Source organism: Colobus angolensis, unplaced genomic scaffold (genome assembly GCF_000951035.1).
Source record: "Colobus angolensis palliatus isolate OR3802 unplaced genomic scaffold, Cang.pa_1.0 Scaffold42, whole genome shotgun sequence".
Lineage (NCBI taxonomy): Eukaryota > Metazoa > Chordata > Mammalia > Primates > Cercopithecidae > Colobus > Colobus angolensis.
The window spans coordinates 559,418-583,354 of NW_012117599.1; the positions used below are offsets into that span (position 1 = coordinate 559,418).

The window sequence follows — 23,937 nt, forward strand, 5'->3', positions numbered from 1 at the left end:
CAGGGAGGAGCGTGGGTTCAGGTACATGCGGCACCTGCCCTCCCTGGCCACCCTTTCACTGCTGACTCCACACAGGGCAAGTCTCTTACCCTCAGCCATGAGTTCTCCCATGGGCTTCCTCCCCAAGGCCCCTAGAGGGAACACAACTGCAGAGGATGTGAAACTGCATGAAGTAAATGACAAACAACACTGAGCTGATGGGTGGATGGGGCTTCCTGTGGCTGCCACCATCTGAAACGATCTAAGTTGAGCATCATGGAGCATCGTTATCACAAGGCCCTGGCATCTTCCACAGTACAGGAGACGACAGCCAGTGTGACTCACCCAGCCATGGTGGAAACAGAACAGCACTGACCACACACAGTGAGGAGACAGCGCCAGGACAGGGGCAGTGCCCCAGAGGGCAGAGCGCAGCCTCTTAACACAGCCGCCCACAACTGTGGTGGAGGTGGTGGTGGGGGGTGTCCATGTGGGCCAGCCATGCCAGGATGCCAAAGACCTCATTACCTCACAGCACCTCATGCAGAGTCCGCAGGAAAGTTAAATTGTGTTTCAGCCGCTCTACTTAAGGGGGGTAGAACACTAAGACCACCACCAGCAGTTGAAAGTGCTGGTTAGCCAGGATGTTCTTACACTAATCCTCCCCTTCTAGCGTCCAGTACACGAGGCTTCACTGTCCTGGCTAGAACCATTACCTCACTGCTTTATAGATGCTAAGTCTTTTTTGTGTGTTTGTTTTCTTTTTTTTTCTTTTCTTTTGGAATAGTCTTACTGTGTCACCCAAGCAGGAGAGCAGTGGCCCAATCTCAGCTCACTGAAGTCTCAATATCCAGGGTTAAGCGATCCTCCCGCCTCAGCCTCCTGAGTAGCTGGGACTACAGCCATGCATCACCACGCCTGGCTAATTTTTTTTTTTTTTTGTATAGAGAGAAGCACTCACTACGTTCCCCAGGCTGGCTTTGAACTCCTGAGCTTAATCAGTTCTCATATGCCTTGGCCTCCCAGAGTGCTGTAATTACAGGCATGAGCACCAGGCTTGGCCCTGCCCAGGAGGCACTTTTGTATCTACGGGTGTCATCCTATGCTGTAGACAGATGCCCCCCACCCCCTTTTTTTTCAAGGCAAAAACCCGAGCCATTTTTCTCTCCCTCTTCAGAGGCTGGAACATCCTCTCAACTCATCCCTGTGACTGCTGCCTGGTGCTCTTGATAGGGATGCAGGGAGGCCTGAAAAGGCCAATGTCTATACAGAAAGTTCTAACGTAGAGCACTGAGTCAATGTGGGCACAAAGCCCTGTCCCCTGGCAAGTCACAAAGCTCCGCTACGGTTGTGTTTGTGAAATACTGGAGGGTTTGAGGGGGGAAAGGGATAACCCCAAGGTACCGTCTTTGCATTTCAGATCCACACAACTTAAAGATCTGCTGCCGAGTGAACGGGGAAGTGGTCCAGAGCAGCAACACCAACCAGATGGTATTCAAGACGGAGGACCTGATAGCCTGGGTCTCCCAGTGAGTGCCAGGGCCTGTCCTGCCAGTCCCACTCCATCCACCCACATATGGAGGCTGAGCTGAGCCCTCCACTCTTGGCTGTGGCCACCTCGGCCAGCCCCTGGTCTCACCGCGTCCTTTTGCTTTGCTCCAGGTTTGTCACCTTTTACCCAGGGGATGTCATCCTGACTGGGACCCCCCCAGGTGTCGGTGTATTCAGGAAACCTCCTGTGTTTCTCAAGGTAGGTTAGCAAAAAGGAAAGAGAGCAAGGGCCCCGAAGGCCTGGCAGGCTTGGCTCAGACTTGAGAAGTACAGGCTTGTGTGGATGTGCGTGTGTCTGACGGAAGGGCTGACACCCTCACGGCCTGCTCTGTTGCAGAAGGGGGATGAAGTCCAGTGTGAGATTGAAGAACTAGGTGTCATCATCAACAAGGTGGTGTGATGGCTCCTGCACAGGCCCTGGACACAGGATGGGGGCATCTGCTCCCACTCGGCCTAGCCCAGGGAAAGGCCCAGTGACAGGTATGGGCAGGTGCCAGCCCTGCAAGCCGCCTCTTCTGGGTAGAAGGGAGAAGGACAGAGCTCTCTTCAATAAATTTGTCAGGCCGAAGCAGCAGCTTGGCTTCTGCTGTTTGTCTTCTTTTGGACTTTGTTTCATGGGACAAGTCGGGGCATTTTGTGGGACTGGGGAAGAAGAGAGCAAATACACACGCATACGCCAAAAAGATACTCCTGGGCTTGGGAAAAGACAACCTGTCTGGTCCCCTTGTTTATCACATCAAAGGCGGGAGAAAGCAAGAGATGGTAAGGGACAGTCAAGCCTCAACGATTATATTTATAGACCAGCTAAGGGTTCGCAGCCTCCTCTCCGTCTTCTGGCTCTACGACACAGCTGTGTTGGGGCGGAGAAGTCTCGGCACAGGCTCCTTCTCACAGTTCTAGCTACAAATGAACTGCCGGATGAACTGTTCTAGTTTTTGCTGATTCTCCCGGCTGGCAAAAGTAGGGGACAGGTGGAGCCTGGGGCCTGCAGGGCTCGGCATCTGCTGCAGAACCTGGGCCATGGAAGATGGGCCATGAGTATCCTCAGCACAGAGACTGTGTCCACCGGGCCCAGCGGCCAAGCCTGTCCCCCAGAAACCTGCCGCGGGACCTCTGGCCCCTTCGACCTCAGTGTTTGTGCAAAAGCTGCCTCAAAGCAGCCCTAATACCCCACCTAGAAGGATGAACCAGTGATTTGGGAGACCAAGAGGCAGGAAACCATCCCATCTTCTCCAACCCATCACCACGTCTGTTGCTGGAAGACACCAAGTAAATCCCAGGGTCTTAATGAGACACCATCAGGCCAGCCCTGTGGGGTGATGGGCACATAGCTGGGTTTCCCTGAGCCAGGCTATCGGGGTGGGAAGAGGGGGACAGAAGATGGTGACACTGGCTCCTCTCACCCCTAGGTCTCTGAAGGTCCAGATAGCACTGATGGCGAGCTTTGGGTCCGCACACTCTGGAGAGGAGAGAGAGGTGAAGGCTCTAGGTAGGGAGGACAGGGAGCCACTGGGCACAGGATTCTCTCCTCCTGTGTAAAGCAGCAGCCAGGGAGGGATAGAGCTCAGACTGGACAGAAGACCCTCTGAACTCTGCAGCGCTCCTTCTAGAGTGGGGTTGTCACTGTCCGGCAGGGGGCAGCAAGCACCAGCAAACACCCCTGCTCCAGGAGCCTGGGCTGACTGGCTGGGACTCACCAAAGATCCCTTCTTCCTGGGCGGTGGCCTGGAGGAACTGGAACAGCTGCTCTGTGTAGCCCGACTCTGCAGAAAAGAGAAGACCTAGACCTGGCGCCCTACACGGACAGCCTGCCTTGAGGACTGCAAGGGAACGAGGGCCTCACCAGTATCGGGCAGCTGGCCCTGGTGGAGGAAGGCGGCAGCCTGTGCAAAGGCCTTGAGCAGTGGGCTGAGCAGGCGGCAGAGGAAGAGAAAGAAGTCTGGGCAGTGTGACTGCTGGCTGAGCTGAGGGGGACAGGCCGGGATGAGCGCAGCTCCCCACCACCTCCCTACCACCTCCCTCCAGGGGCGGCTTCTTGAAACACACCCTGAAGTACCGGCCCTCAGCCTCTTCAAAGTCATCACTGTCACTATCAGTAAAGTCCCCACTCGGTTTCCACAGCAGCTTCCTGCTCAGTCGCTGTCGCCCTGTGTCACAGGCTGACCGGGAGCCTGGGGTCTAGGGGCCATGGGGCCATAGGTCTCTGACGGGCTGGCCAGGGATCAACCCTATACCCCCAGACCAGGTACATGCCGGTGAATCCAGTAAAAGCAGACCCAGAGACCCAAGAGCTTGCTGTGCAGAAGCTTTTTAACTTGATGTGCTCCCATTAGCCCAATTTTGCTTTGGCTGCCTCTGTTTGTAGGGTAGTGCTAAATAAATTTTTGAGCAAAGTATAGTGGCTCATACCTGTAATCCCAGTGCTTTGTGACACTTACAGGGGCGGATTGCTTGAGGCCAGGGGTTCAAGACGAGTCTGACCAACATGGTGAAACCTTGGCTCTACTAAAACTACAAACGTTACTGGGGCATGGTGGCACACACTTGTTATACCAGCTACTTGGGAGACTGAGATTGGAGAAAGGCTTGAACCCAGGAGGTGGAAGTTGCAGTGGGCAGACAATACACCACTGCACTGCAGCCTGGGTGATAGAGCAAGACTCTGTCAGAAGGAAAGAAGGAGAGCAGGAAGGCAGGAAGGCAGGAAAGCATTTTTGCCCTGAATAATGTCCTGGAGATTTTCCCCAATGATTTCTTGTAGTAATTTCATAGTTCAATATTTTAAGTCTTTAAACACTTTTGATTTGATTTTACATATGACAAGATACAGAAGTCTAGGATTTAGTTTCATTCTTCTTCATATGGAAATCTAGTTTTCTCAGCACCATATACTGAAGAGACTGTCTTTTCCCCAGTATGTGTTCTTGGTATCTTTGTTGAAAATGAGTTCACTGTAGGTGTGTGGATTTGTTTCTAGGTTCTCTATTCTGTTCCGTTGGTCTATGTGTCTGTCATTATGCCAGTACCATGCTGCTTTTGTTACTATAGCTCTGTAGTATAATTTGAAGTCAAGTAACGTGATTCCTCCAGTTTTGTTCTTTAGGCTTAGGATAGCTTTATCTATACTGGGTCTTTTAGGGTTCCATATAAATTTTAGGATTTTTTTTTTCTATTTATGTGAAGAATGTCATTGGTATTTTGATGGGGATTGCATTGAATCTGTAGGCTGCTTTGAGTATTATGGACATTTTTACAGTATTGATTCTTCTGATCCATGATCCTGGAATTTCATTCCATTATTGGATGTCCTCTTCAATTTCTTTCATCAGTGTTTCATAGTTTTTGTTATTGAGATCTTTCACTTCTCTGGCTAATTCCTAGGTGTTTGATCTTATTTGTGGCTATTGTAAATGGGATTACTCTTTTAATTTCTTTTTCAAATTGTTCACTGTTGGCATCTAGAAATGCTACTGATTTTTCTATGTTGATTTTGTATCCTGTAACTTTACTGAATTTGTTTATCAGTTCTAATGTTTTTTTGTGTGGAATCTTTAGGGTTTTTTCAAATACAAGATCATATCATCTGCAGACAAGGATAATTTGACTTCTTCTTTACCAATTTGCATGCCCTTTATTTCTTTCTCTTGTCTGATTACTCTAGCTAGGACTTCCAGTCCTATGTTGAATCAATAGTGGTGAAAATGGGCATCTGTGTTGTGTTCCAGATCTTAGAGGGAAGGCTTTCAGTTTTTCCCCATTCAGTATGATACTAGCTGAATGGTATCGTGTTTTAATTTCAAGTTCCACTTGTTCATTGTAGGTATCTAGGAACGTGATTGGCTTTTGTACATTAACCTTGTATCCTGCAACCTTGGTATAATTACTTATTAATTTTCTAATTTTAAATTTTCTTTTTTTCTTTCTTTTCTTTTTTTTTCTGAGACAGAGCCTCACTCTGTAACCTAGGCCAGAGTGAAGTGGTGTGATCTAGGCTCACTGCAAACTCCGCCTCCCGGGCTCATGCGATTCTTCTGCCTCAGCCTTCCGAGTAGCTGGGATTACAGGCATACACCACCATGCCTGGCTAATTTTTGTATTTTTGGTAGAGACAGGGTTTTGTCATGTTGCCCAGGCTGGTCTCCAAACTCCTTGGCTCAAGTGATCCACCCACCTTGGCCTCCCAAAGTGCTAGGATTTCAGGTGTGAACCACTACGCCCAGCCTAGAATTTTTTTTTATTCTTTTCAGATTTTCTATATAGACAAACATGTCATCTGCAAACAGAGAGTATATTTTTTCCTCCTTTCCAATCTGTATACCTTTTATTTCCCTTTCTTGTGTTATCACATTAGCTAACACTCTGGCACAGTGTTGAAAAAGAGTGGTGAGAGGAGACATGCTTCCTTTGTTCCTGATCTTAGCAGGAAAGCTGTTTCTCACTGTTGGGTACAATGTTAGCTGTAGGATTTTTGCAGATATTCTTTATCAAGTTGAGGAAGTTCCCCTCTAGTACTAGTTTACTGAGTTTTCTTTTTTATCATGGGTGTTGTATTTTGTCAAAAGTGATTTCTGCATCTATTAATATAATCATGTGATTTTTCTTCTTTAGCCTGTTGGTGTGATAATTTATATATCTAAATAAGTTTTGAATATTAAACCAGCTTTGCATACTTGGGATAAATCCCTCTTGGTCTTGGTGTATAATTCTTTGTTTACATTGTTAGATTCTACTTGCTAGTATTTTGTTGAGGAATTTTACATCTATGTTCATGAGAGATATTGGTCCCATAGTTTTCTTTTCTTATAATGGCTTCATGTGATTTTGGTACTACAGTACTACTGGCATCTTAGGATGAATTAGGAAGTATTCTCTCTGCTTCTATTTTCTGGAAGAGACTGTAGAATACTGACATAATTTCTTCCTTGAATTTTTGGTAGAATTCACCAGTGAACGTATCTGGGCCTGGTGCTTTCTGTTGAAAGGTTATTAATTATTGATTTGGTTTCTTTAACACAGATAGACCTGTTCAGATTGTCTTTTTTTTCCTTTTTCTTTTTTCTGAGACAGGCTCTCACTCTGTCACCCAAGCTGGAGTGCAGTGGTGCAACCACTCCTCCCTGCGGCCTCGACTTCCTGTGCTCAAGTAATCCTCCCACCTCCAGCTCCCAAGTAGCTGGGGCAACAGGCATGCACCACCATACCCATCACATTTTTTATTTTGTAGAGACAGGATCTCACTATTGCCCAGGCTGGTCTCAAACTTCTGACTTCAAGAGATCCTCCCTCCTCAGCCTCCCAAAGTGCTGGGATTACATGCATGAGCCACCATCTCCCAGCACAGATTGTGTATTTCTTCTTGAATGAGTTTTGACAGAATGTGTATTTCAAGGAATTGTTTCATTTCACCTAGGTTATCAGATTTGTGGGCATCAAGTTTTTCATAATATTCCTTTATGATTCTTTCAATATCCATAAAAGGACATTAGTGATGTCACCCCTTTCATTTTTCATATTAGTAATTTGTGTCTCCTTTTTTTCTTAGCCTGGCTGGAGGCTTATGAGTTTCACCTACCTTCAAATAAACAGGTTTTGATTTTGCTGATTTTCTCTACTGATTTCCTGTTCTCAATTTCATTGAGATGTTTTAATTTTTATTATTTACTTTCTTCTGTTTACTTTGGATTTAACTTGTTCTTTTTTCTATTTTCCTAAGGTGGAAGCCTATATTACTGATCTTTGACATTTCTTCTTTTCTAATATAGAATCTAATAATCACTTTAATTCATTCAATGTTATAAATTTCTCTCTAATCACTGCTTTTGCTACATCCCACACATTTTGATTAGTTATCTTTTCACTTTCGTTAGTTCAAAATCTTGTTTAATTTCCCTAGATTTCTTCTTTGGCCCAGATATTACTTAAAAGAGTATTGTTCAATCTCCAGGTAATTTGATGGTTTCCTGCTGTCTTTATTTTACTGATTTGTAGTTTAATTCTGCTGTGGTCTGAGAGCACACAGTATATAACATATATTCTTTAAATTTGTTAAGGTGTGTTTCATAGCCCAAAACGTGGTATCTTGGTGAATGTTCCATGCCAGCTTGAGAAGAATGTGTAATTTTCTGTTATTGGATGAAGTAGATGGTCATTATATCCTGCTGATTGACGGTGTTGTTGAGTTCAACTATGTTCTTACTGATTTTCTGCCTGCTTGGTCTGCCGATTTCTAATCAATGAGTGTTGAAGTCTTCAACTTTAGTAGTGGATTCACCTGTTTCTCCTTGCAGTTCTGTCAGTTCTTCCCTCACATATTTCTATGCTCTGTTGTTAGGGGCATATACACATTCAGGATTGTTATATCTTCTTGGAGAATTGACTCCTTTTTCTTATGTAATGTCCCTCTTTATCTCTGATAACTTTTATTGCTCTTCAAGTCTGCTCTGCCTGAAATTAATGGAGATATTCTGGGGATGTTTTTGATAAGTATTAGGATGGTATATCTTTCACCATCCATTTAATTTTAATCTAGGTGCATCTTTATATTTAGAATGGGTTTCTTGTAGACTACATATAGTTGAGTCAGATTTTTTAATCTACTCTGGCAATCTCTTTTATTTTATTTTATTTCTTTCTTCCCACCTTTTATTTTACGTTCAAGGGGTACATGTGAAGGTTTATTACTACGTGGGTCAACTGCATGTCACAGGAGTTTGGTGTACTGGCCATTTTGTTACACAAGTAACAAGCAGAGTACTCAATAGGTAGTTTTTCAATCCTCACCCTCCTCCCATCCTCCACCCTTAAGTAGGCCCCGGATGTCTGTTGTTCCCTTCTGTGTGTCCGTGTGTACTCAGTGTTTAGCTCCCACTTATAAGTGAGAACATTCATTGTTTGGTTTTCTGTTCCTGTGTTAATTCACTTAGGATGATGGCCTCCCGCTCTATCCATGTTGCTGCAAAGGACATTGATTGCATTCTTTTTTATGGTTCTGTGGTGTTCCATTGTGTATATATAGTCTATCATTGATGGGCATCTAGGTTGAATCCATGTCTTTGCTGCTGTGAATAGTGCTGCGATGAACATATGCCTGCATGTGTCTTTATGGTAGAATGGTTTGTATCCCTTCGGATATACACCCAGGAACAGAATTGCTGGGTTGAACGGTAGTTCTGTTTTAAGTTCTTTGGTAAATCTTCAGACTACTTTTTACAGTGGCTGAACTAATTTATATTCTGACCAGCAGTGTATAAGCATTCTCTTTTGTTCACAACCTCTACAGCATGTTATTTTTTGACTTTTTAATAATGGCCATTCTGACTGCTGTGAGATGATATCTCATTGTGGTTTGATATTGAGTATTTTTTCATATACTTGTTGGCTGTGCAGATATCTTTTGAGAAGTGTCTGTGCATGTCCTTTGCCCATTTTTAATGTGGTTGTTTGCTTTTTCTTTGTTGATTTAGGTTCCTTATAGATTCTAGATATTAGAGTTTTGTTAGATGCATAGGTTGTAAATATTTTCTTTAATTCTATAGGTTGTGTATTTACCCTGTTGATAGTTTTTTTGCTTTGCAGAATCTCTGTCTTAGTTGGTGTATTTAGACCATTGGCATTCAAAATGATTATTGACATTGCTAGAGTAATATCTACCGTATCTGTTACTGTTTTTTCTATTTGTTGCCTTGTTATTTGTTCCTATATTTTTGTCTTCCACTCTTTTTTTTTTTTTTGCCTTTTGTTATTTTAATTCAGCATTTTATATGACCAAAAAATAAATAAATTGTCTGCATATTTCTACTAGGGTCTGAATATGTTCCCCCAAAATTCATATGTTGAAATTTAATCACGAATATAAGAAGTGAGGCCCTTAGGAAGTGATTAAGTTATAAGGGTGGAGCCTTCATTAATGGATTAGTGCTTTAATGAAATAGGTGAGAGGGGGCTGTTCTTCTTTTCCACCACACAAGGACACAGCAGGAAGGTACCACCTTGGAAGCAGGGAGTGAGCCCTTATCAGACACCAAACCTGCTCTTGCCTTGATATTGGACTTCCCAGCCTCCAGAACTATGAAAAATAAATTTCTCTTATTTATAAATTATACAGTCTAAAGTATTTTGTTATAGCAGCCCAAATGGATGAAGACAATTTCTTTAAAAAAAATATTTTCCCTATTTTTTTCACTTCTTTTAGTGTTTTCCTTAGAATTGCAATATACGTCTACAACTAATGCAACTCCATTTTCAAATACCATATACTACTTCATGGGTTGTACCAAGCACCTTATAATAGCAAAATAATCCCAACTCCTGCCTCCTATCTCTTATATCACTACTGTCATTCATTTCACTTATACAAAAGCATACTTAAGTATATATGTTTCTGTGGATATACATACACATATATGAATACATAATTGAATACGTTGTTGCTATTATTATTTTGAACACTGTTATCTGTTAGATCAATTCAGATTTTTAAAAAATAACGGTTTCTGTTTTATCTTCACTCATTCCTTCTTCAGTGCTCTCTTTCTTTATATAGATCCAAGTTTCTGACCTGTATGTTTTTCTTTCTCTTTGAAGAACTTCTTTCAATATTTCTTACAAGGCACATGTACTGACAATAAATTCCCTCAATTTTTGTTTGTCTGAGAAAGTCTGTATTTCTTCAGTTTTGAGGAATAATTTTGCAGGGTACAGAATTCCAGGTTGTTTATTTTTTTCTCTCTCAGGATGTTAAATATTTCACTTCACACCCTTCTTATTTGCATGGTTTCTGAGGAGAAGGCAGTTGTTATCCTTCTCTTTGCTCCCTGTAGGTAAGGTGGCTTTTTCCTCTGGCTTTTTTCAATAGTTTTGTTTTGTTTTTGTTTGTTTGTTTGGAACAGAGTCTCACTCTGTCACCAGGCTGCAGTGCAGTGTTACAATCTCAGCTCACTGCCACCTTCACCTCCTGGGTTCAAGCGATTCTCCTGTCTCCGCCTCCCAAGTAGCTGGGATTACAGGTGCCCACCATTACGTCCAGCTAATTTTTGTGTTTTTAGTAGTGATGAGGTTTTGCCATGTTGGCCAGGCTGGTCTCGAAGTCCTGACCTCAAGTGATATATCCACTTTGGCCTCTGATCAAACTGCCTTGGCCTCCAGTAGTGTTTTATTTATATTTGATTTTTCTAGTTTGAATATGCTGTGCCTGGGTGGGTTTTTTTTTTTTAGCATTTATTCTGCTTGGTGCTCACAGAGCTTCCTGGATCTATGGTTTGGTGCCTGATATTAATTTGGTGAAAACCTCTGTCATCTGTTGTTGTTGTTGATTTATTTAAAAGGTGGTGTCTGGCTATGTTGCTCAGGCTGGAACCTTCCACAGGTGTGATCGGCAAGGGAATTTTGACCTGTTCCATTTCTGACCTGGGCCAATTCACCCCTCCTTAGGCAACCTGGTGGTCCCCCATTCCCCACAAGTCACCATACTAATGCCAAACTTAGTGCAGACACCCAGGCGGCATAGTGCGCTGCAGCCCAGAACTCCTGTACCGACTCAAGCTATCATCCTGCCTCAGCCTCCTGAGTAGCTGGGACTACAGGTGTGTGCCACCACATCGATTTATTTATTTTTTGAGACATGGTCTCACTCGGTCACCCAGGCTGAAGTGCAGTGGTGCAGTCATGGCGCACTGCAGACTTGACCTCCCAGGCTTACATGATCCTTTCACCTCACCCCACTGAATAGATGGGACCAGAGGTGTGCACCATGTCCAGCTAATTTTTTAATTTTTCTGTAGAGATGGGGTCTCCCTATGTTGCTCAGGCTATGATTGTTTTAAATATTTTTTCTGTTTCTTTCTCTTTGTTTCTCTTCTCTTTCTTGCATCCCCATTATGTGCATGTTATTTATTTATTTATTTATTTTATTATTTATTTTTTTTTCTGTAGTTGTTGCACAGTCCTTGAATAGTCCATTTCACTTTTTCAGTCTCTTTCTTCTTTGCTTTTCTGTCCTGGAAGTTTCTATTGATATATCCTCAAGGTTAGAGAGTCTTTCTTCAACCATGTCTGGTATACTCATGGGCCTATCAGAGGCATTTTTCATCACTGTAACAGTGTTTCCGATCTCTAGTGGATTTCCATCTCTCTGCTTAACAGGTTCTTGCATGCTGTCTACTTGATGCATTAGAGCCTTTAGCATATTAGTTGTAGTTGTTTTAAATTCCCAGTCTGATAAGTGTAACATTCCTGCCGTATCTGAGTCTGGGTCTGATGCTTGCTCTTTTTCTTCAAACTTTGTGTTTTGCCTTTTAGTATGACTTGTAATTTTTTCTTGATATCAGACATGATGTACTGGGTAAGAGGAACTGCAGTTAGTAGGCCCTTTAATAATGTCATAGTAAGGTGGCAAAGGGCAGAAGAGTAATCACAGTCCTATGGTTAAGGCTCAGCCTTTTAGTGATCCTCTGTCTCTGAAATGTTAACTTCACAAGTGCTTCTTGGTTTTTCCCCTTTTGGATGGAACAGGACAGCTAGAACTCTGTATACACCTAAAAAACAAATAAATATTGAACTTTAGCCAATGTATGCATGTTGAAATGTTTGAGGGGAGCAGGGAAAGTGTACTGATGTCTATAACTCACTTTGAAAGTCATCAAAAGACAAGATGGATTGATTGATAGATGGAAGGATAGATAGACATGTGATAAAGCAACTACAGTAAAATATAAATTTTAAGGTCTAGGTGGTGAGTATACAGGTTTTCATTGTACTTTTTATTTTCAACTTTTTTGTGTGTTTGAAAATTTCATAATACAATGTTCAAAAAGTTAGCCCTACAGCCTACGGAAATAGGTCAGAGTCAATAGGATGAAATGTAATGCCAGTGAAGGGCAAGTGGTCTCTTCAGATGCAGATGCTGTTTTGCTTAGGTGAAGAATGAGAAAGTCATTTTCTGCCAGCTGTTCATGTACATAAGGAATGGGCTGCACTCAAATGATGTGCTTCTGTAAGAGATGCTGAATTCATAGACGTTCCCGTCATCTCTGGACAAGGAATTGGGCATACTATCCTACTCCAGACCATTCACATCTTCTTAAGGTGAGATATCCCAGTTTCTAAGAGACTTTGGCAAATGAGTCAGATGAGTCAGGATGGGCTGAGTTTTGCTGCAATAACAAAAGACTCCCAAATCTCAGTGTCATCTCCCTCACATTCCACATCCAATGTGAGTTGGCTGTGGCTTGATCCATGTCGTTTTAACTCTGGGACACAAGCTGACAGAGTCTGGTTTTTATTTAGAGCATTCCATCTAGTAGCAGAGGGAAAAGAGACATGACAAACACAGGCTGGCTTTTACAGAAGCCTTGTAAGGGGTTTATGATGCTCCTACCCACATAGCATTGGCCAAAACAATTCTCATGGCAAGGCCACAGTTCAGCTACATGCAAACACCCCATCCTCCAGCAGGAAGAGGCACAGCTGATGATGACCAACAGTCATTGAATCTACCCCAAGGAGATTATCAGAATGATCTGAGGTCTAAGAAAGGCAAGGGAACTAGGGGAGAGGCGGCAGAGGAATGACACGCTGGTTTTATTCAAACATTTTAGAAAATGCAGGATAAGATGTGCTCTGCACAGCTCCAGGGGCAAGCGGAGGACATTTCTACCAGCTAGGAGTCACAGGCTTCTAGTTGTCACGGGAAGCACATTCTGACAGGAAGGACTACCCAGCCATAGGGAACACCGAGGGCACGTTGTTACCTGGGCTGCTCAATGGGCCCAGGACAGTGTTGCCCTCCACTCTCCCCCTCTCCTCTCCCCCTCCCCGTAAAGTACTGGGCCCAGCCACCCACACAGCAGTGAGCTCCCTGTCCCTGAAAAAATGTAAGCAGACCCTGGGTGCTCCTGGACAGAGGGCTGTGGATGGAGCCCCTGCATCGCAGGGTGAAGCAGGACCACAGCAAGCCGGAGGAGGGTGTGTCTAGCCCGGGGTACACGCAGGACAGAGCACCTGGCAGGGAGGCTGTGCTCCTTCTTGCTAACATGTGCCCCTCTCAGGCTGCCAGGAAAACAAAATCACATAATGAGGTTGCTAAGATCTACGGAAAGAATCTTCTATCCATGAAATTGTGAAGAAGGAAAAAGAAATTTGTGCCAGTCTTGCTGTCGCACCTCAAAATGGAAAAGTTAAGGCTACAGTGTGTGAGAAGTGCTTGGGTAGGGTGGAAAAAGCATGAGATTTGTGAGTGGAAGAGGTCAACAGAAACGTATTCTGATTGACAGCAACCGTGTAGCACCAGCTTAGCTTCATCTGGATTAACTTTGATCACTGGCAGGTATGTGTAGGAAAAGACATGGCTAATGTAGGGTTTGGCACTCTGGCAGTTTCGTGCATCCACTGGGGGTGTTTGAAGACATCCCCCAAGGATACTCTATCCAAAGGAAATAATTCCATATGTACTCATTTTTAAACTACCCTTTCTCACTCTGAATAATTATCTTGATCTAGATCCATGCTGCATCAACAGTTTGTCCCTTTTTATTGCTGAGAAGCCTTCCCTAGTGTGGCCACACAGTGTTTACGCATTCATCTGTTACTGGAAAACCAGGTGCTTTCCAGTTGGGAGACTTTACAAAAGGCCTGCTGTGAACATTTCTGTATACATCTTTGCACGAGCGTATTTTTTTATTTCTCATGTAATTACTATCAAACAAAAATATAAATCTGGATTTTGTAAAAAGAGTATTAAAAAGGATTGTTGTGGGGTGTGGGGGGGGACTATTACAATAGGGAAACAGTCTGACGATATGATCTTCAAGTGTCTGAGAGGTTAGACAAAGGGCTGATCTTGTATAGGGAGGTGTAAACGTGGCTACAGAGAACTATTATGGGAAAGTGGGCTGAGCAAGAGGGTCACCATCGAGTAGGTTGTACCCTGCGGACAGCCTGTTCTCAGGAGGGACCCTCAGGAGGGCTGTGGGTTGGCACAGGCTGCGGTTGGGCCAAAGCTCAGGGGCTTGGAGGAGAGAATCTGAACCAAAGTTTAGTCACAGGTATTTTGTTCTTATTGATCTGTGGGGACAAGCAGTCCAGTTAATCATTTATGATGCCAAGACTGGGAATTTAGAGGGTCTGTGTCTGGCCTGGTCATAGATAAACAAGGGAGCATCTGGGAGTCTTATCCAAGTTGTATGGGAAGTCACTGTTTCTTTCCAGGAAGGTGTTTTCTGGAACAAAAGAGTGGAGGGATTTCTTAACCTTCACTATTTCTAGGAGCAAAGGGCTAAGATAAAATTCAGTACTGTCAAGAGTCAGGATTGAAATGGCTAGATCATACGGTAGGTGTATGTTTAACTCTCTTCATACACTGCCAAATGGTTTTCGATCCTGATGGTACTATTTTATAATCCCATTGGCAGTGTACAGGAATCCCAGGTCCTCCACATTCTTGCCAATACTTTTTATAATCAGTCTTCTTTGTCCATTCTCGTAGGTATAGGTGCGAGAAGGTGTCACATTGTGCTTGTATTTGCATATCCTTAATGATCAATGATGTTGAGCATCTTTCCACATCCTAATTTTCTATCTGTGTTATCTTCTTTGGTGAACTGTCTGTTCAAATATTTTGTCCATTTAAAAAACTGAATTGTTGGATTTTATCTATTGATTTTTAAGTGTTCTTTCTATATTCTGGATACAAGTCTTTTATCAAATACAGCCTTTGCACATATTTTCTTCCAGGCTGCACCTTAACTTTTCAGAAAGCCTTTGGGAGCTATGGCTTAGTGAAACGCTTGTGCCCGGTTCTCCTCAGCACATCCCCGTGATCACAGCCACCCCCATAGATTCCATTTCTTTCTTTCTTTCTTTCTTTCTTTTTTTGAGACAGAGTCTCGGTCTGTCGCCCAGGCTGGAGTGCAGTGGCATGATCTGGGCTCACTGCAAGCTCCACCTCCCGGGTTTACGGCATTCTCCTGCCTCAGCCTCCGGAGTAGCTGGGACTACAGGAGCCCGCCACCTCGCCCGGCTAGTTTTTTGTACTTTTTAGTAGAGACGGGGTTTCACCGTGTTAGCCAGGATGGTCTCTATCTCCTGACCTCGTGATCCGCCCGTCTCGGCCTCCCAAAGTGCTGGGATTACAGGCTTGAGCCACCGCGCCCGGCCCTTTTTTTATTTTTTTTTTAGTAGAGACGGGGTTTCACCGTGTTAGCCAGGATGGTCTCAATCTCCTGACCTCGTGATCCGCCCGCCTCGGCCTCCCAAAGTGCTGGGATTACAGGCTTGAGCCACCGCGCCCGGCCCTTTTTTTATTTTATTTTTAGTAGAGACGGGGTCTCACCATGTTAGCCAGGGTGGTGTCTATCTCCTGACCTCGTCATCTGCCCGCCTCGGCCTCCCAAAGAGCTGGGATTACAGGCGTGAGCCACCGCGCCCAGACACAGGTTCCATTTCTGTATCTGTGGTTACCTTCTGCAAGCTGGGCTGAAGTCCCAAGCTCCAGACCCATGGCTCCGACTGCCCACCGTTCAGTGCCCTTTGGATGTCCCATGCAAATCGGAGCTCACCATCCTCTCCCCAGACCCGCTGCTCCTCCAGAAGCCCTGTCTCCATGAAGGGCCCTGCACCTACCGGGCTAGAGACCCAGGAGTCGGCCTCGTACCTCCTTCCTTCTCACTTCCACCTCCTGTCATCCAGAGCTGTCAGTTCTTCCTCCTGAACACCTGTGCACACTCACCTTCTCCGCCACCCACCACAGCACCATTGTTCTCACCTGCACCACCCACCCAGACACCTTTCCTTAGACGGGTGGCCAGAGAAAAACTTCTCCAATAGAAGTCGGGCCATGGCACGCCAGTGAGGACCTTCCAGCGGTCTCCTGTGCACTTACACAAGGTCCAGACTCCTTCGTGGGGCAAGTCAAGCTCTTGACGATCCGGTCCTCGAGTAATGTGGGGGCCTCTTGCCCAGAGCCCCTCACACTCTTCAAAGCCGGCAGCTGAAGAGCTGAGCTGTGGCTGTCTGTGGAGTTCAGCCGCCGCTCCCTGCACGCCCGCCCCCTGCAGCGGACGGAGCCCCGTTTCCCCACTTCCCCACCTGCGCCCAGCGGTGCTGCCGAGAGGCGCCGAAAAACCCCGCGCTGGGGGCACAAAAAACCAGCTCCACCGCTCACCGCCTGTCACTCTGGGAAAATAGCTCTGGCGCCAGGCTCCCCGTAAGTAAAACGGGAGCAGTCATCCCTCCCCTCCTCAACCACACCCGTCAGAATCAGAAGCCACGAGTCATTCTCTGCCACCCAGCAACTGCCTCGGTCTCCTCCACCACTTTCCCCACCGATGGGAAGCCGGGAACGGCGCCAGGCCCAGAACAGGGCCAGGGCCAGACTGGATGAGGCCAGCGAAGCGCCCAGGGACAAACGTTCGGGCAGCGCCCACTCTCGGGCTCGGGCAACTGCAGAGTCGCTCCGAGAGCCACCGTCTCCAGAAGACGCGGCAGGCGCCGGGTTGTGCCCGCGGCCCGAACATCCCGGAGCCGCCCGCCCAGCAACGGGCCCGCGCTTCCGGGATTGGCGCCCTGCTGGTGGCCGTTGCTTGTGACGTCATCGGACGCGCCCGCTTCTCTCTGGAGTGCGCGCCCAGCCGCCCTGGGTTCGCCGCGGCTGTAGTTCCCGGACTGGCTGCGGTCACTGGTGCCAGTGCTCAGGCGCCCGCCGCCCTTGACGTCCGGCCCCGCGAGCCCTAACTCAGCGCAGGAGGACCGGCCTCCGCCGCCAGGTAGACGCGTTACGGGAAAGTGGGCTGAGCAAGAGGGTCTGGGTTGGGCCGGAGGGGTGTCCCTGGCGCAGGCCTCCCGCTGAGGGCGGAGCTGGACCCAGGTCCCAGGCCGCTTCCGACCGTTCGGACTGGGCGGACCCTTGTGAGGCCTCACTGACTGCAGGGCACGGAGCTGGGCATGTGGGGAAACTGGAGGTTTCCAGGCGAGTGGACGGGGGGATGGGATCCGACGCGCACACCCACGTTTCCGGCTACTGTTTCCACCTCCTGTCGCCGCCCCTTTGCTTACGGACTCTGGCAGAGTTGGACTGAGCTCGGGCCGTGTGACATAGTGGTTCTTGCAGAAACCCCAGGGCCACTTTCTGACTGGTACCTCGGGCACCTGACGTCATCCCTTCGAGTCTCAGTGTCCCCTTCTGTAAAGGGAGGGCGCGCTACCCGAGGGCACCTCTGTGAGGTTGGAATGACCCTGCATGTGTGTGTCACGTGGGAAGGGAACGGTCAGTGGGGCCTGGGGGTCTCTTGGAGCGCTGGTAACCAGCCTCGTCCCTGGGGCAACAGCCAGGGGGCGCCTGTAGTTTCCCCACCCAGAGCTGCTAGCAGGGCCTCTGGAGGATCTCCTGTGGGAGGTCCCCACTTCTCACCACAACATTCTGGGTTAAAATGTCCTTGATAGGGGGATGGGGTTTGAAGCGAGATTTTCTTGCTTACAAGGTTCTGAACCAAGGACTTATGTCACCTGGACTTGGATTCACATCCCAACTCCTTCCTCTCCTGGCTCTAGGACTGTGTAACCTTGGGCAAATCCCTTAACCTCTTTAAACCTTAATTGTTTCGTCTGTAAAATGGGGCTAATAGTACCTACCTTCCACAGTTGTCAAGAATTAAATCAGACATTGTAGGTAGAGCACTTAATGGTTTGCATTCAGCGGCAGCAGTTACTGTTATGTTAGCGTGTGGAGTGTCTGAGTGTGTGCCCTTGGGCTCAAACAGCCTTTTGGCACAGTTGGTGCTTGTGTAAGGCGGCAGGGCAGGGAACTCAAAGTCCTCGGTTTTCTAGTCAAACTGGCGGGCCACAAGAGTGGTGACCTAACTCTAATTTTAGAGTCTTTAACTGAACGAGGCAGATTGAATCATCCAGGTGAGGACCAAGAGTCTGGGGCTCAGCTGCCTCCACATTTTTGGGCATAGAAGGCCCTACAGTACAAACAGCCTTTGTTGTAAGAGCAAGGAGCCATTCAGTGAAGGCACCACGTGGTAAGAAATAGTGGCCAGACTTGGATTAAGAACAAAAGAATAGTGTTTGTCTTTAAGTAGAGCCTTGGACTCAAAACAGGATCTGAGCGCTGTGGGTAATTTCTGATTTTTTTGTGTGTGTTTTTGTTTTTTATTTTTAGATGGAGTAGCTCTGTCGCCCGGGCTGGAGTGCTGTGGTGTGTTCTTGGGTCACTGCAACCTCCGCCTCCTGTGTGCAAGTGATTCCTGTGTCTCAGCCTCCCTAGTAGTTGGGATTACAGGTGCCTGCCACCACTCCTGGCTAATTTTTTTGCATTTTAGGGGAGACAGGGTTTCACCATGTTGGCCAAGCTGGTCTTGAACTCCTGACCTCAAGTGATCCATCCACCTCCACCTCCCAAAGTGCTAGGGATTTCAGGCGGGAGCCACTGTACCCGGCCCTTGTGGATACTTGCTAGGTGATGTGAGGAGGAAAGGCACAGCCACGTCTCCTGAAGTTAACAAGCACTAAGCTTTCCCAAGTAGTGAAAAGTCAAGCCCCTGCTTCTGTCATTTGTTCATTCAGCAGAAAGTCACTGAGAGCCTTCTGTGCACCAGGCACAGTGCTGGGCAGTGAAAGAGACAGACATGTGCCCTGGACCCAGGGAGATGACAAGTGATAGCTGTGAGGCCTAGACCCTGCTGTCTGTCTGCAGCCTCTTCCCTCAGGCAACTTGTTCTCTATCAGGAGAAACGAAATAATTATTATCTGGAGAGGCAGGTTGGGGCGCTGCTCCTAGAAGACTGGGACAGCCTGGTAGAGGTTCTAGCTTGGTCATGTGAGCAGTGGAAACTATCTTAAGTAGGAGGTTAACAGGACCAAAATAGCATTTAAAAAACTGCTTATGGCCGCTGTGAAGCCAGTTTCACCAGCAGTCACTTGTCCGTGCTGGGCTGCCACCCAGCCAATTCCTGGTCCTGCCCATGTAGCCCAGGTCAGCTCACATCACTTCCTCAAGAAACTAGACGAGGGTAGGGCCCCTGACCACCTTCACACTAGTCCTTGATAGCTGAATGTTACGTCACTTGTTGACGTCTGTGACCTGTGCGGGGAGAAATGGCAGGGCTGACTTTGACCTACATTATTTCCCCAGTGCCTACAGCAGAGCCAAGCACAGTGGGAACTTTCAGAAAGCACTGGGTTAAGGAACCCTGGAATCCCTGGGACTTAGTGCCTAGCATGTAGTAGTTGCTCCTCTAGAAAAGTTTCACCTTATGAAGTATAGCAGGGTGAAATACAAGCCTGGACCACTTCCCGTGTGGTATGCAGGGAATGGCTGATGGGACAAAGGGCCTCGGGCTGTAGTCCTAGGAATTTCAGGGATCCTGATGATGGCTCCGGGATCCTCCGTCTCCTGGATCCTGCGTTTTTCTCTGCAGGCTCTGATGCTGGTGTCTGGTAGAAGAAGGTGGCTCACAGCTCTGCTGCAGGCTCAGAAGTGGCCCTTTCAACCCTCCCGAGACATGAGACTAGTACAGTTCCAGGCACCCCACCTGGTGGGGCCTCACTTGGGCCTGGAGACAGGGAATGGTGGAGGGGTTATCAACCTCAATGCCTTTGACCCCACACTCCCGAAGACGATGACGCAGTTCCTAGAGCAGGGAGAGGCCACCCTCTCAGTGGCAAGGAGGTAAGTAAGTGGGCAGCATCGCCCTGAAGCAGCTGCCCTGGTCCCCCCGCACCTCCCACTGCATTCCTGTTCTGGGAAACAGCACCAGCAGGTAGCTCCTTGGCAAGGGAGCAGAGTAACCCCACCTTTTATTTCTCACCTGTTCTCTTAAAAGAGCCTTAGAAATCTTACGTAATAACATCTTCAGTTTTCAGAGGAGAAAACTGAGGCCTAGGGGAGGTGATGAACAATTTCAAGGCCGTACATTTGGTGCTGGAACCAGGACTGTATACTTGATCACACTGCCTCCTCCGGAAAGGAAGTCCTGGACTGACTGACGGGTCTGGGTCAGGGGGTCCTAAAAGGCATCTTATGCAGCCGGGGGAGTGATATAGGCTCCCAGCTCCTACAAGGAGAGAGGACTGCAGAGAGGTTTTTTCCAAGACAGTTCCTGGGTTTGGACTAGATTAGGTGAGAGCATCCCTGAAGCCTGGACACCTACAGAATCTGGTCTAAGGAGCTGATGAACAATAAATTAAAAACACGTTAAGATGTTGTTTTCATCTATTAAAATGGGAAAAAATACAAATGTTTCACGGCTCACAGTATTAACAGTATGTTCCCATATCGCCATATTCCGCAAAGATTAGAAACCTCCATGTGCCTCATTAGGGGCTTGGGTATATCTCTATACAGCAGTAACATGCAGCCACAGGCAATAAAGAGGACGCCCTCTGTGTATTGTTCCATATTGTTAAGGAGAGATCTCCAAAAGCAGTTGTTTTTGTCAAAAGTGTAAAGATTGGTGCTGTCATGTGCATACAAAAGGCTGAGAGAAGAATATCTGTAGAGTAGCTGCAAAGAGCCAGGGGAACAGGGGAACCAGAAGGGGAACGGGAGACCTTTCTGTGTGTTCCAGTTTGTATCTTTTACATGAACATGAGTTACCTAAGCGGGAGAGGAAATCAACACTGGAAAAATAAAAGCCCTGCTCTCATATCAAAGGACAATAGCTCGGCTTGATTTTCATACTGACTCCGATGGTTGATAGAGCTAGGAAATATATTTCAAAAAGCAAAACCTGTAGCTGCTGCAGGATCTGCCCAGCCTGCCGGGCTTGCTGACCTGTTCCCAGCCAGACCCTCTCACCTGTTGTGGTCTCTACAGAGCCTTGGCTGCCCAGTTGCCAGTCCTGCCACGGTCGGAGGTAACCTTCCTGGCTCCAGTCACGCGGCCAGATAAGGTGGTGTGTGTGGGCATGAATTATGTGGACCACTGCAAAGAACAGAACGTGCCCGTGCCCAAGGAGCCCATCATCTTCAGCAAGTTTGCCAGCTCCATCGTGGGGCCCTATGATGAGGTGGTCCTCCCACCAGAGAGCCAGGTCAGTGCCTCCCCACGCCCTCCCTCGTCACTGGGCCATCGCAGGGGCGTTCTGAGCTCGGTATTCAGCCTGCTGGAGCCAGCCCTTGCTCAATAGTACATTCAGCAGAAACTAGGGGATTATACGCTCAGTAATTAACGGTGGCCTTGGAAAAAAAAGTTAAGTTAATGTGCGAGTTTTCCTGATTACAAAAGCAATACACCTTCACTGTAGGTAAAATGGAGACAAACATTTAAAAATTACATCACCCGTAATCCCATGCCCAGGGCTTGCAATATTAGTGTTTTTCTGTCTATCTTCCCAGTGTTTCTCCACTCCTGTATATGTTTATACTGTACATACCCTTACCTTTTACTTAAGACTCCATCAGGAGCATTTTCTCATGCCATTAAATATTCTCCGTGACATATTTAGGTTACCACGGAGTTTTGTGTTGTGCAGTGTAGTTTATATCCTGAGTACCTTACTGCTGGATACTGTTTCCAGTTTTTCGCTTCTATAAATAAATGTCACAGTGAACATCCTTATGTAGAAAAGACTTTGCATGTCCATTAATACATTATTACTTACTTTTTTGGGGTTTTTTTTCTTTTTGAGACGGAGTCTTGCTCTTTTGCCAGGCTGGAGTGCAGTGGTACAATCTTGGTTCACTGCAACCTCCATCTCCTGGGTTCAAGTGATTCTCCTGCCTCAGCCTCCTGAGTAGCTGGGACTAAAGGTGCATGCCACCACGCCTAGCCAGTTTTTGTATTTTTAGTAGAGATGGGGTTTTACCATGTTGGCCAGGATAGTCTCGGTCTCTTGGCCTTGTGATCCGCCCGCCTAAGCCTCCCAAAGTGCTGGGATTACAGGTGTGAGCCACCACCTGGCTTTATTATTTCCTTTGAATAAACTCTTAGGATTTGAATATATCAAACTATAGGCAGTATTTCAAAACTTTGTGAAAATCTCCCAATTGTCCTTTAAGCAAATTGTAAAAGCAACTTACACTTCCATCAACAATGTATACCCTTACTAACACTAGTTACTTTTTCTCTGAAATTTTTATTTTAGAAATTTCTTGGAAATTATAGAAAAGCTGAAAACATAATACAGCAAATGCTCATATACTTTTCACCTGGTTTCACTGTAAACATTTTGCTGTATTTGCTTTCTCTCCCTTGCCCTCTCCCTGCCCTCCACGTGGCAAACACATTTTTCTTTACTTTTTGCATGGGTGGGGTGAAGGAGATCTTTGAAAACACATTGCAAATATTAAGACAATTTAGTCATAAACTGTACATATGTTTATACTGTACATACACTTACCTTTTACTTAAGACTCCATCAGGAGCATAAAAACTTAAATAGACATGTTATAAGGACAGTGGCTTGCATGACCATACCATTATCACAGCCAAGAAAATTAACTTGAATAATATTTAACATGAAATCCAATTGCCACAAAGATGACTTTTAATTTGGTTACTTTGTTGCTCTGTGATCAACCAAGGCCACACATTGTATTCAGTTATATCTCTTTAGTAGTTTTAACCTAGAACATGGTTCCATAGACTTTTACTTAAAGGGCTGTATGAGTCTGTGTTCACGCTGCTGATAGACATATCTGAGACTGGGTCATTTACAAAATAAAGAGGTTTAATTGGACTTACAGTTCCATGTGGCTGGGGAAGCCTATCATGGTGGAAGGTAAGGAGGGAGCAAGTCACATCTTAACGCGGATAGCAGCAGGCAGAAAAGGGCTTGTGCAGACAGACTCCCATTTTTAAAACCATCAGATCTCGTGAGACCCATTCACTGTCGTGAGAACAGTGCGGGAAAGACCCGCCCCCAGGATTCAGTCATCTCCCACCAGGGCCTCCCACAATATGTTGGAATTATGGGAGCTACAAGATGAGATTTGGGTAGGGACACAGCTAAACCATATCAAGGGCCAATTAGTAAATATTAGGCTTTGAGTGTCAGATGGTCTCTTTTGCAGCAATTCAACTCTGCTGTTGTAGTGTGAAAACCACCAGGGACGATACAGAAATGAATGGTGGGTTTCCGTTCAAACTTGATTATAGCAGACGGTGAGCTGGCCATAGTTTGCCAACTCCTGATCTCAAGCACGCTCCCTGCCCTTTCCTTGAAGAATCCAGTTGACTCATAGCATGTTTCACACCCCGGGTTTGTCTGGTCGTTTCTTCATGATTAGTGTCAGGGTAAGCATTTTTATCAAGAGGTCTACAAAGAAGATGTTATACATTTCCCATTGCATCCCACTGGGAGGTTCATGTCAGTGGTCCCAGAATTGGACCACTTGGTTTAGCTGACATTCACTAGGTCCCTCCATTGTGAAGACGCATTTCCATTTTTGTAATTAATAAGCAGTCTATGA

The 23,937-nt window shown here is 46.2% G+C and overlaps 3 protein-coding genes and 1 long non-coding RNA gene across 4 annotated transcripts in view; 2 read left to right on the forward strand and 2 right to left on the reverse strand.

The window, feature by feature from the left end:
- FAHD2A (fumarylacetoacetate hydrolase domain containing 2A) overlaps window positions 1-2,104 on the forward strand; it is a 12,622-nt gene extending 10,518 nt beyond the window's left edge. The window contains exons 6-8 of the mRNA XM_011956505.1: window positions 1,400-1,508; window positions 1,642-1,729; window positions 1,868-2,104. Coding sequence (XP_011811895.1) covers window positions 1,400-1,508; window positions 1,642-1,729; window positions 1,868-1,930 — 260 coding nt within the window. The 3' untranslated portion in view covers window positions 1,931-2,104. The remainder of the gene's footprint in view (window positions 1-1,399; window positions 1,509-1,641; window positions 1,730-1,867) is intronic.
- A 113-nt stretch (window positions 2,105-2,217) lies between these two features.
- GPAT2 (glycerol-3-phosphate acyltransferase 2, mitochondrial) overlaps window positions 2,218-23,937 on the reverse strand; it is a 41,287-nt gene continuing 19,567 nt past the window's right edge. Inside the window, exons 18-22 of the mRNA XM_011956501.1 lie at window positions 3,577-3,708; window positions 3,374-3,494; window positions 3,228-3,293; window positions 2,934-2,989; window positions 2,218-2,543 (exon numbers count right to left, since the gene is read on the reverse strand). Of these exons, the coding sequence (XP_011811891.1) occupies window positions 2,427-2,543; window positions 2,934-2,989; window positions 3,228-3,293; window positions 3,374-3,494; window positions 3,577-3,708 (492 nt within the window). The 3' untranslated portion in view covers window positions 2,218-2,426. The remainder of the gene's footprint in view (window positions 2,544-2,933; window positions 2,990-3,227; window positions 3,294-3,373; window positions 3,495-3,576; window positions 3,709-23,937) is intronic.
- LOC105522103 lies at window positions 14,243-17,060 on the reverse strand. Its single transcript, XR_001003387.1, has 2 exons — window positions 15,956-17,060; window positions 14,243-15,681 (listed from the first exon to the last, which is right to left on the reverse strand). It is a non-coding gene; the product is annotated as an uncharacterized LOC105522103 (long non-coding RNA).
- The window catches only part of LOC105522102 (fumarylacetoacetate hydrolase domain-containing protein 2A-like), a 9,967-nt gene continuing 5,806 nt past the window's right edge, over window positions 19,777-23,937 (forward strand). Inside the window, exons 1-3 of the mRNA XM_011956504.1 lie at window positions 19,777-19,793; window positions 19,944-20,194; window positions 21,341-21,557. Of these exons, the coding sequence (XP_011811894.1) occupies window positions 19,779-19,793; window positions 19,944-20,194; window positions 21,341-21,557 (483 nt within the window). The 5' untranslated portion in view covers window positions 19,777-19,778. The remainder of the gene's footprint in view (window positions 19,794-19,943; window positions 20,195-21,340; window positions 21,558-23,937) is intronic.